This window comes from Octopus bimaculoides, chromosome 7, assembly GCF_001194135.2.
Source record: "Octopus bimaculoides isolate UCB-OBI-ISO-001 chromosome 7, ASM119413v2, whole genome shotgun sequence".
Classification (NCBI taxonomy): domain Eukaryota; kingdom Metazoa; phylum Mollusca; class Cephalopoda; order Octopoda; family Octopodidae; genus Octopus; species Octopus bimaculoides.
The window spans coordinates 5,066,686-5,078,888 of NC_068987.1; the positions used below are offsets into that span (position 1 = coordinate 5,066,686).

The following is a 12,203-nucleotide window of genomic DNA, read 5'->3' on the forward strand; positions in this document are numbered from 1 at the left end:
ATATATATATATATATATATATATATATATATACATATATATATATATATATGTGTGTGTGTGTGTATATATTCATCTGTAACAAAGTTATGCTGATTTGGCTCTTAATTTTAAAAATTCTGCTTTATTTTCAGCTTAGAAGAACTGACTGTGATAGACATACAGTTCTTACATGGCTGCCAGGTCCCTACTATTATTCTTATTTACCAGGTAAGCTTCTTGGTGTTTGTTGTTAATGTTTGTTATTATTATTATATTCCCCATTGTCATCTTCATCATCATTTAATTTCTGTTTTCCATACTGGCATGAATTGGACAGTGCAACAGTAAGTGGCAAGCTAGAGAACTGCACCAAGCTCCAGTGTCTGCCATGGCATGGTTTCTGTGGGTAGATTCCTTTCTTAATGCCAACCACTTTGCAGAATGTGCAGAGTGCTTTTTATGTGACACTGGTACCAGTGAAGTCATCAAGTAACTTGATCCTTAATTGAAAGGGGGGAGTAGTATTGAGGGTGGCGGCTTTCTGCCAGAGATGAGTGATTAATGTATGATAGAGAGAGAGACAAGAGCAGGTGTCTTGCTGTAGGGAGGTATGTGGTTACTCCAGTTGGGAAAGAGAGAAAATAGTGGTAAAGATGTGTCAGGGCAGAACCTCAAGTTACAGGATGGGGAATTTAGGACCAAGTGGTTCAGAGGATTAGACAAGGTGGCTGTTGTTGCAGGACAATTTTATGTTGGGGGATAAGGGGTTAAAGTATGAGAGAAAGAGGTGGGGAGCAAAACTGGTTCTTGTTGTATTGGAGCCAGACATTGTGTATTTTGTCTTGTGTTTGCTAATATGGATATACAAATGGCAAAATGTGGTAAACAGTAATTGATACCGCAAATGGAATCCTGTGTGGCCCATACCAGCAAAGATGAACAGGTGTTAAGATAGTGATGGTGAAGATAAAAAAAATTCCAATTAAGTATATATTTGATTGTTTGTGATCTTCTGATGTTTCTTTTTTGTAGGACCAACATGGGAGGCATGTAAAAACTTATCAGATTGGCCTTCAAGAGAAAGAATTTCAGAAAGGACCATGGAAGCAAGACAATGTAGAAACAGAAGCCTGTATGGTTATTGCAAGTGAGTAATTTATGTCTAAAGCTTTAAGAGATAAAATGGTTTTTGAGGGACGGTGTTGAATAACTTTGTTGGTAGCTGTGAGCTCATCTATTGTTCTTGAATAAGATATTTATGTCATAGTTTATGAAAAATGAGAAAGTTATATGGGAAAAATTAGGTTTCATCTGTTAAATACTATTGTAACTATGTTACAGTACAGGATCCACCTTAGAGTCAACCTGTGAAAGGGACAGTCTAGAAACTGCTATCAACTTGCCTCCTTAGCTGAAGGCATACCTGTGTGAGTGGGTTGCTCATATCTGTTTTGTGTACTAAATTTTAGCCTGATTTAAAATATTGCATTACCTTTTTGTCCTACTCAACGTTTAATATTTAAACGTACACTCTTACATTTTGCAACCCATTTGAAAGACCCATATTTACATATAGATCCTTTTGGCCAAAAGCTATCATCTAAAAAACCATTTTTCTCTTACAGTCCCTGAGCCATTTTGTGGAGCATTGATTATTGGACAAGAGTCAATCACATATCACAAAGGAGACAATTTTATTCCCATTGCACCACCAGCAATAAAAGTGAGTGTGTACGTATGTAGACGTTGTGAACGCAGGAGGTTTATGTCTATGTATTGTGAGAATATGGTTGCGTGGATTTTTTTTATCTTTTCCTTTTCTACCTATTAGAGTAACTTCTCTTTTATTCAACGGTTTTTCATAGCGTCTGTTGCTATTAATAGCTGATGAGAATGTATCGTAACTCTTCGCTTCGACATTTGAAACTCTGAGTACTATAGTCACAACCTTTTACTGTTCTAAATTACAACATATATAAATAATCCTCTATTTCTAATATCGAGGTCTTGTTCTTTTGTTGTTACTTTTTATTATCATTATACATATATTTTTTAATTCTGACATTTTATTATTATAACTGTAAGTGGAAAGATAAGTGGTATAAAGTACCACACTTAAACTATATAGTAACCAGGCAATCAAGAATTTTAACCTGTTAATTAATCTGTTTTAAAGAAGCTAAGCCTTGAAGTTTAGACGAGTATTATATTCCTGTTCCTATAAGGAAATGAATTATAGCTTTATGTGTAATAACTGTTTTTCTTTAATGTCACAGCAAAGCCCTTTAACATGCTATGGTAAAGTGGATGGATCCCGCTACCTGCTTGGTGATATGGCCGGAAGACTTTTCATGCTGTTTCTTGAAAAAGAGGAGAAAATGGATGGCACTGTTGTAGTAAAGGATTTAAAAGTAGAACTCCTGGGTGAGGTAAGTTGCATAAAAGCTTGGATTATGTTTCTTAAATTGGTGATCTGGCAGTTTTGTTAGCATGCTGGACAAAATGCTTTGTGGCATTCCTTCCAGCTTTACATTCTGAGAGTTCAAATCCCACTGAGGTTAACTTTGCTTTTTATTCTTTCTGGGTCAGTAAAATAAGTATGTATTCAGTACTGGGATTGATGTAATCAACCAACCCCCTCCTCCCAAAATTGCTGGTCTTGTTCCAAAATTAGAAACAATTTTTTTTTTGAAACCTGGGCACTTAATATTATATCTTCAGACTTTCATTGATTTAACATCATTGTAATTGTTCTGAAATAGAGTACTTAATGATGAAATTGCTTGTCTAAACACTCAGATTCTTAGTAAAATTTTCACCATCATACTGGATACAAAGATAGGTTCAGTTATTATAAATATATCGAACCTGCTGTGATGTAATCATTGTAGTTTAAGTATGTCTAGAGCATCCTTAGCTATAAGTGCAAAGCTTGGCCATGTGGATATGGAGTTTGTTTTGTAATTGAGGTTTCATGTTTGGTCTCACAGTGTGGCACCTTGAATAAGTCTCTTCTACTGTTGGGTCGAGTGAAATGTGGTTGATAGAATCTGTATAAAAGCCTGTTTGTATATATATATATGTGTGTGTGTGTGTGTATCTCCTTGTAGGGTAATATTTCCCCATAACCAGACATATCATTGAAGATTAGAAATAAAGGATATTGCTTGCATCATGGTGACACTTGCATACAACTATCATGTGATGCCAAGGAAAGAAGACTGTAAAACACACACACACGCATATACATAATGAGATTCTTTCAGTTTCCATTTGCCAAGTCCACTTGGCTTTGTTTGGCCTGGTGCCACAGGAGAAGACACTTGCACAAAGTGCCACACTGGGACTGAGCTGAAAACCATTTTGGAAGCAAATCTCTTCTGCAATTTTAGAAGTTGTATTCTCTAAAATTTTGGCGCTCTTAAAAGTCTTACCTCTTCTTCCTAATAAATTTGCTCATTAATGAATTAACATTAAAAATGGATCTTAGCACAAAATAATATAAAACTGAATGAGTTTCATTTTATTTAGAGATTTTGAAATATTAAATCTTATTTTATATCCTTTTATCACACTTTCTGCATGTTCTAATTGAAATGTAAAATAGTTCATAACTACTACATTGATTGGATGCATTAAGCATTCATATTGTAATTTTGTTTATTTAGTTCATTATTAATACCTCTGAACTAAAACTTTCATTTCTTTTTTTCCCTCCTTTTAGACAACAATTGCAGAATGTATTACTTACTTGGATAATGGAGTTGTATACATTGGTTCCAGGTTGGGAGATTCTCAGTTAATTAAGGTAAGTTTTATTATTATTGAGTTAGAAAGCAATGCATGCCATCAAAGTGACACTGGGGTAGAAATATACGAAACCCAATATACCCATCATGATTACCCATCTGATAAGAGTACACCAGGCACATGCATCACAACCATATGTGTGTGACACGGTGATCTCATATCAAGATAAACAGCACATGACATGTTTTGCGTTTATAATATAATAAATATATACAACTTATAAAAATAATAAAAAACAATACACTGTATTGTTTCTACTTCGTAGATTTTCACCTATTGCAGGGGGTTTTGGAACATAACACCTGCAATAGTCGAGGGATTACTGTATCCCCTTTATATTTTTTACCTTCAGACCAGAAGAATTTTAGAAATGGTATGAAGAAGCTCAGGAATTGTTAGAATGTGGTCATTGGTAATGACGACAACCATCTTAATGCATTTTAACAAAATATGAACTTTAGAGATCTTTTCTTCTTACTCAATATTTAGATATTATACCTATGTTTATATATATAAGCATGTGTACATACATACATGCATACTTGAATGTATGTATACGTATATACAGTAAATTATTGTTGATGATTTTGATTTTAATTTCTGAAATTTTCTATTTTCGTTGACAGTTGAATATCAACCCAAATGATAATGGTTCTTATGTTCAAATTATGGAAACTTTCACCAATTTAGGTCCAATTGTCGACATGTGCGTTGTTGACTTGGAAAGGCAAGGCCAAGGTCAGGTAAGCAGGAGAATTTACATTTTAAGACTTCTCCATCTTCTCCATTCTGTTAAAATCAGTTGTGTTAGTTTTGATTTATCCTTTTATTCAATAGAGTTTATCTTGTGATGCAGTTAACTGTTTAGCATTTAAACCAGTTGTACACAGCCCAAAATATTCGACCCGTCTTGCGTTCAAACTGGCCAGATCCAGTCTCACAGCTGTCATTCTAAATATCAACAATCACATCATTGAAATGTTGAAGCTATGAAATAATGTGTGATTAATTCAAAACAATCATCATCATCATCATCGTTTAACGTCTCTTTTCCATGCTGGCATGGGTTGGATGGTTTGACTGAGGTCTGGAGAGCCAGGAGGCTGCACCAGGCTCCAATCTGATTTGGCAGAGTTTCTACAGCTGGTTGCCCTTCCTAACACCAACCACTCCAAGAGTGTATTGGGTGCTTTTACGTGCCATTGGCACAGGAGCCAGTCAGGTGGTCCTGGCATCAATCACGTTTGGATAGTGCTTCTTATATGCCACTGGCACGGGAGCCAGTAGGGGGTACTGGCATCGGCCACGTTCGGATGGTGCTTTACATTTGACAGTAATCTGAGTGCTAAAGGATTAAGATAATGATTTTGTAAAATTTTTAATTCTGTACTTTTACATGTCCACTAATTGTCTGATAAACATCACATAATTAATTAATTAATTAATTTCAGATATACAATCTGACTCAAGATTGAGTCCAATCTTTAAAAAAATCACATCCATTTAAATGTTTCGGTCACTTCTTCGACATTTTATCACAGAAAATATATCACAGCAGGGCTGAATATATTTAAGGCTTTATCCTGAATTAATATTTATTTCTTTATTGCCCACAGGGGGCTAAACATAGAGGGGACAAAGGGCAGACAGGGATTAAGTCGATTACATCGACCCCAGTACGTAACTAGTACTTATTTAATCGACTCCGAAAGGATAAAATGCAAAATCAACCTCGGCGGAACTTGAACTCAGAATGTAATGGCAGACAAAATACCGCTGAGTATTTCGCCTGGCATGCTAACGATTCTGCCAGCTCACCGCCTTATATTGAATTATTGTAAATAAAAGTCATTATGTAATGGAGATTTGCAAAGTTACTCAGTCTTATGGCTTTTGATAAAAAAGTAAAATGAATATAAACATCTTTCTCCGACATTACATTGCACTCATTTCGGCAATGCATGATACACATTTTGGTTTAGGAAACCTGTTTGAGAAAATGGATACCATTCTTTAACCCTTTTGTTACCATATTTTTGTTGAGATGCTCTGTGTTTCTTTCAATTAATTTTAGATGTAACAAAGAATTTAGTAAAATAACTTAGTTATCATTAAGCTAGGGTTAGGAACATAAATTGTGACTAAGGTTTGGTGGAAGATTTTAATTCAGAACTTCTGAAAACGAGACATTTGTACTACAGAGCCAGGAGCAGTTTCAGCCGGATTGGTATCAAAAGGGTTAAATAATTGAATGATTAGGTTGGAGATGGTATTTAGCACTGAAATATCTTCAATTAAAAATTCATTTTCTATTTTGAATTTGCTGTCAGGCTGCATTCTAAATTGTAAGGGGAAATATATGAGAGAGAGAGAGAGTGAGTTACTTTAGATTTCACTCTGTTGTAATGATGATTTTCAAGAAATAATGTTTACAATCTTGATCCTGATACATTTGATTTTGAATTCTGTTTAGTTATGTTGTTATTATTGTTTTTGTTTGTTTATGCAGTTAGTGACATGTTCTGGTGCTTATAAAGAAGGATCTTTACGAATCATAAGGAACGGTATTGGAATCCATGAACATGCCAGCATCGACCTTCCTGGTATTAAAGGTATGAACATGTTTTAACTTGGTTGCTCCCTCTCCCCAAAATTTCATGTTTATATGTGGGAACTTTGGAACATTCTTGTCGAATGTCTGTTCTAGATGACATGTGTGTAGAATATGTTAGCAAAAAACAAATTTTAATTGTTTGTATTATTCTAGGGAATCATTTTTTTTCTTTGTATTTCATATAAATTTATTCCAGAATATCCTATTTGTATTTTTTCCCAGGTATCTGGCCTTTGAGAGTGGATTCAGAAGTTCATGATAATATGTTAGTGATTTCATTTGTTGGCCAATCTCGGTGAGTTTGTGTTCAAACTTTTTCTGACCTCTGTTAGCTTACTAGAAAAGAGAATTGCCGAAAAACTTGCTCAGTCCTGTCCCTATTACTTGTAAAACACTATCTTCATCTGTCTGTTCATTATTCAATTTCTCCACCCACTGTTCTGGGATAGAATCCTCAGGTACCTCCCTGCCCCGTAGGCTTCTGTCAGAAGCAACCATTATTACACTTTCAGGCTGGATTCCCAACTGAGATAATGGACATCACCCAATGATCTCATTCTTGGTCTACCCCTAGGCCTCCTGCCAGTTGGCTCAGCTTGAAGAATCTGTCTTGTGCTTCTTTCCTGTGATATTCTTAGCACATGTCCATAGTAATGGAATTGTTAGCTTTTAAATTGGAGAAGTGGCTTGCCATGGGTCTTTGAGCTATGGCCTGATCTTTGAGCTTTGCATGTTGTCAAGTAATGTGACTTCAGAGTTCCTTCAGAGAAACTCCTGTTTCATTTGCTTGTCTTCTTGATTGTATTCTTTCAGTCATTACACAAGAGATTCCCTGATCTCCGAGCTTTGATGGAAAGTGTTTCTCCAGTTAGATACAATCAATAGTCTTTATTTTCAGGACACCGCAACTGCCTCATTAATATCTTAGATTTTTCATTTATTTGATTGCAAAAAATAATAAATGGATTAATGTGAGATGATTTTTTATTTCTTGACAGTGTTTTGATGTTTAGTGGAGAAGAAGTTGAAGAAACAGAACTGGCCGGTTTTGATGGCGACCAGGAAACATTCTATTGTGGCAATGTTGATCATAATCAGTTGATTCAGGTGAATATGACTGGCATTATTAGGTTGATGGTATAAGTCTTTGAAAATATCTTCAGTAAGGCACAGCCGTGTGGTTAAGAAGCTTGCTTTACAACTGCATGTGTTTTAGGTTCAGTCCTATTGGACAGTACCTTGGGCTGATCAAAGCTTTGTGAGTAGATTTGGTAGATGGAAACTGAAAGAAGCCCGCTGTATATATATATATATATGGTGTGTGTATGTATATATGGTGTATGTATGTATGTGCTTGTGTGTGCCGTTGTCTTAACACCATATGATGGTTGAAAGAAGCATCATTGTTATAGAAGCAAGGTTGTTCATTTCCAGTCTTCTGTGAAGAATGTATCCAGCCATGAGAAAATATCAACCTTGCTTGAAAAGGATCTAGCTGTATAAAATCTGTCTCAACTAATTCTGTCTGACCCATACAAGCATTGACTAGTGTATACAGTTCTATATCAGTCAAATGTAAATAATTGACTAGTGGACATTAAATGTTGATTGTTGTTTTATGTATTGCAGAAATATATTGACAGGTGTGGTCCTACAATGGTTTTCCTATCAATATATATTCCAGTTGTCTTATTTTTCGAGACATGTTGTGCTAATGGTTGGAAAGTGTTATGTTTTGTTTAGTTTTAAAAATAATATAAAACTTAGAATTCCTTTTAAAAATTGGCTTATATTTAGATTCTGTTTCTGTTTTGGCAATTTCAGGTTACCCCTGCGTGTGTTCGACTTATTAGTGGGAGTAGTAAGAGGCTTGTACAGGAGTGGAAACACCCTGAGAACCGCAATATAAGCGTATGCAGCTGTAATCAGAAACAGTGTGTTGTTGCTGTTGGAAGTGAACTCTTTTATCTGGAAGTACTTCAGGGAGAACTGAAACAAATCAGGCAAGTTGCTCATTTCTATTGAAACTTTGTTTTTAATTAATTTTTGTCATCGTTAATGTTGTTGATGGTTTTGTATCCAGCCATGCTCGAGAAGACCCGTTAAGCCAAGTGAAATCGTAGTCGTGTCCGATGCCGGTGTTGTGTAACTTATTTCTTTATTGCCCACTAGGGGCTCAACATAGGGACAAACAAGGACAGACACAGGGATTAAGTCGATTACATCGACTCCAGTGCGTAACAGGTACTTAATTTATTGACCCTGAAAAGATGAAAGGCAAAATTAACTTTGGTGGAATTTGAACTCAGAATGTAACGATGGGTGAAATACCTCAAAGCATTTCGTCCAGCATGCTAAGGATTCTGCCAGTTTGCTGCCTTAGTAGTAGTAGTAGTAGTAGTAGTAATACTGATTTATTGAATTTTTAAAAATCTTTATTGAAGACCATTTTATATAACTTTCAACTTTGCGTCTTGATCTGTGTTTTAGTAAATCTGTGATGGAATATGAAGTAGCTTGTCTAGACATTGGTCCTTTGAAGGATGGAACAACACATTCTGAACTGTGTGCCGTTGGCTTGTGGACAGACATATCTGCTCGAGTATTACTTCTTTCAACCTTTGAAACTTTGCATGTCGAGATGTTAGGTGGTGGTAAGTAAGATCTTTCATTTTCTTTTTGTTTTGCAAAGGAAACATTGTTTTTATAGACGGTTTGGAGTTTGTTTGTGTACCACTACTTTTATCTTTTTTATATGTTTCCTATTTGGAAATAGATAATAAATATATCCTACTTTTGAAGTAGGAATCTATATTGATAAACACGTCACTTATAACTTACTTATATGTGTTATCATTATACTCCAGCTACATAAACGCCATAGCGAGAAATATATACTCTGAAACGCTAACGGACATTTTATGCGTGCATGTATGTTGAAGATAAATAAATTTGTGTTCTTTTAACCGCTATAAAAGAAATACACAGTTTCATAATTGCAGAAAAAAATTTCATTAACAAGTTGAAGAACGTGAAGAAAGAGAAAATAATTACTACATTAGTTTATTTATGTACATTTAGCATTTATAGTACAATTGGAAAGTAAAATCATTTTGTTGTAGAGAGCTATGACTTAAAATTCACACTAGCTAATCCTTCGTACTAACTACTAGAGTTCACAACAATTCAAATAAGTCTTGCTGGATTTAAGCCATGGAAATGCACTTGCCTGATTACTGGCCACATGGTTGAGTTGAAAGTCCTGCTACAATCAAAGATTAATTGCTTAGTCTGTTTGTCTAACAACAAACTTGACTTGACTTCTGCTGCCTGGTTGACGGATATCATCATCACTTTAACATCTACTTTTCCATGCTTACATGGGTCAAGCAAAATTTATTGAGGGAAATTTTTTACAGCTGGATGCTCTTATTGTAGCCAACTCTCACCTGTTGCCAAGCTAGGTAACATTTCCTCTGATTCTGTAAACTTGAAACAGCTTAATGGCCAGGTATGTTTTCCATGGAAGGTTATGTGCGGTGCCACATAAAAGCACCCAGCACCTTCTGTAAAGTGGCTGGCATTAGGAAGGACATCCAGCTGTAGAAACCAAGCCAACACAGACTGCAGCCTGGTGCTGCTCCCCAGCTTGACAGCTCTGGTCAAACCCTTCAACCCATAACCAGCATGGACAATGGACATTAAATGATGGTTATTGCAAAGTAGCTACACTACTTGCATGAAAGTGGACACTATACAATTATTGCACAATATCAAGAAGGGACCTCCTCCCTGGATATCTCTCAGTTTCTGCCTCCCAAATTCAATCAGAAAACTTTAATTGACCCAATACCGTATTAGAACACGCTTGCTCATGGTTCCACACAAGGGAACTGAATCCCAAACCATGTGACTGAAGCAAGCTGCCAAGATATTTGTTTTAGCAAATGTTTGTTTGTTTGTTTGTGTCTTCTGTAAATTTCCATCTGTTCATAAAATCCTCATTCACCATTCATTTAACTGTTTCTCATTTTGTTTTGCAGAAATTATTCCTCGGTCTATTTTGATAGCAGCATTTGAAGGGATCCACTATCTTCTTTGTGCTCTTGGTGATGGTTCTCTGTTCTATTTTAACCTCAACATAGAAACTGGTAAGGACATGTCCAGGTTTTCTCATTGTTTTAGGTCACCAATGCAAGATTACCATTATTACCTAAGCTATCACCATTGTCACCACCTACATACATTTGCTCCACTCCTCAGCATTTGCTGATATGGAACTTCCAGCATCAGCGCCATCCTGGTAATTATTTATGTCTGCTGCCTTCTTTATTGATACAAAAAAAAAACAAACCCATCTTTTTTTAATGTATTTTAATATGTTGGTGCAAATATCATGTGAATGGTTATGGATCTTGCTGCATGCTTTGACTGGTGAATATTGCAAGCAAGCTGCTGCTGATTATTGGTTAACACCGTCACAACAATAGGGAAAAAGAATCTGGATGGATGGATGGATCCATTGCCATTATTATCAGTACTTAAGGTAGTGAGCTAATTGAGTCGTTAGCATGCCGTGCGAAAAGCTTAGTGGTGTTTTGTCTGTCTTTATGTTCAGGGTTCAAATCCTGCTGAGGTTGACTTGGCTTTTCATCTTTTCAGGGTCAATAAAATAAGTACCAGTTGAGTACCGGGGTTGATATAATCAACATGACCCTCTCCTCTGAAATTGCTGGACTTGTGTCAAAATTTGAAACCATTATTGTTTTATCTTTTACTAAGGCAGCAAGCTGGTAGAATTGGTTGTACTCCTGCTGCCACCACCTTTCAAGCACTCCTTTCCCATTCATCTCCTATAACCCTTGCAGTGCACCCCACCCCGTGACCCTGCACTAATTATTACTATAGCCACTCCTTCCGAGAGCATATGACCCTCTGGAGTCCCTTCCCTGCTCATTTCTTTTTTGCAGGTGTTGATTTACAAAGGTTTAAAAGGAACATTAACAGCACGAGTTTCACTGGTCAAGGAAGACCTGCAGTGACCATGGACCCTTCCCCTTTCTCCAGATCCAGCAAGTAAAAACAAATCAAAACAAAGAAAAATAAAAAAGTATGCACATGTAAGGAACCAAACCAAACCAAACCTAGATGTAAATATTGGTTTGAAACTTTGGCACAAAGCCAGCAGGTTCAGGGGAGGGATTAAGTCGATTACATTGAGACCCTGAAAGGTAAAGTTGACCATGGCAGAATTTGAACTCGGAACATAAAGACAGGTGAAATGCTGCTAAGCATTTTGCCAGGCATGTTAATGATTCTGCCAACTCGATACCTTAACCTAGATATAAATATTACAAAATATTTCATCTTGAAAGATGATGTTAATAATCCAAACTGTGATAATCTCATTAAAACATTTAGACATATAAAAAGCTGTTGTTTATTAAACCTAGTGAATTTTTATTCCAGGGTATCTTTGTGATAAAAAGAAAGTGACCCTTGGCACCCAGCCAACTGGCCTCCGGACATTTCGAAGTCTGTCCACGGTAAATGTGTTTGCCTGTTCAGACCGTCCAACAGTTATCTACTCCAGTAATCATAAGTTGGTATTTTCTAATGTCAACTTAAGAGAAGTCAACCATATGTGTCCATTAAATTCAGAAGGTTACCCTGACAGGTAAGTTGTTAATTTGTGTTCAATTTTTATTATTCTTCAGCCCTGTGGTTCTCAACCATTTTAATAATCTGAGCCAGATCCAAAACCTGGATTCTTTTAGCAAGTTATCCCCCCCCCCCA

At 36.1% G+C, this 12,203-nt stretch overlaps 1 protein-coding gene across 1 annotated transcript in view; it reads left to right on the top strand.

The window, feature by feature from the left end:
- The window catches only part of LOC106882477 (DNA damage-binding protein 1), a 31,778-nt gene that overhangs the window by 8,629 nt on the left and 10,946 nt on the right, over window positions 1-12,203 (top strand). Inside the window, exons 5-17 of the mRNA XM_014933164.2 lie at window positions 135-210; window positions 1,015-1,129; window positions 1,608-1,705; window positions 2,259-2,411; window positions 3,707-3,790; window positions 4,419-4,535; window positions 6,302-6,404; window positions 6,629-6,701; window positions 7,405-7,513; window positions 8,231-8,409; window positions 8,897-9,060; window positions 10,450-10,557; window positions 11,876-12,083. Of these exons, the coding sequence (XP_014788650.1) occupies window positions 135-210; window positions 1,015-1,129; window positions 1,608-1,705; window positions 2,259-2,411; window positions 3,707-3,790; window positions 4,419-4,535; window positions 6,302-6,404; window positions 6,629-6,701; window positions 7,405-7,513; window positions 8,231-8,409; window positions 8,897-9,060; window positions 10,450-10,557; window positions 11,876-12,083 (1,587 nt within the window). The remainder of the gene's footprint in view (window positions 1-134; window positions 211-1,014; window positions 1,130-1,607; window positions 1,706-2,258; window positions 2,412-3,706; window positions 3,791-4,418; window positions 4,536-6,301; window positions 6,405-6,628; window positions 6,702-7,404; window positions 7,514-8,230; window positions 8,410-8,896; window positions 9,061-10,449; window positions 10,558-11,875; window positions 12,084-12,203) is intronic.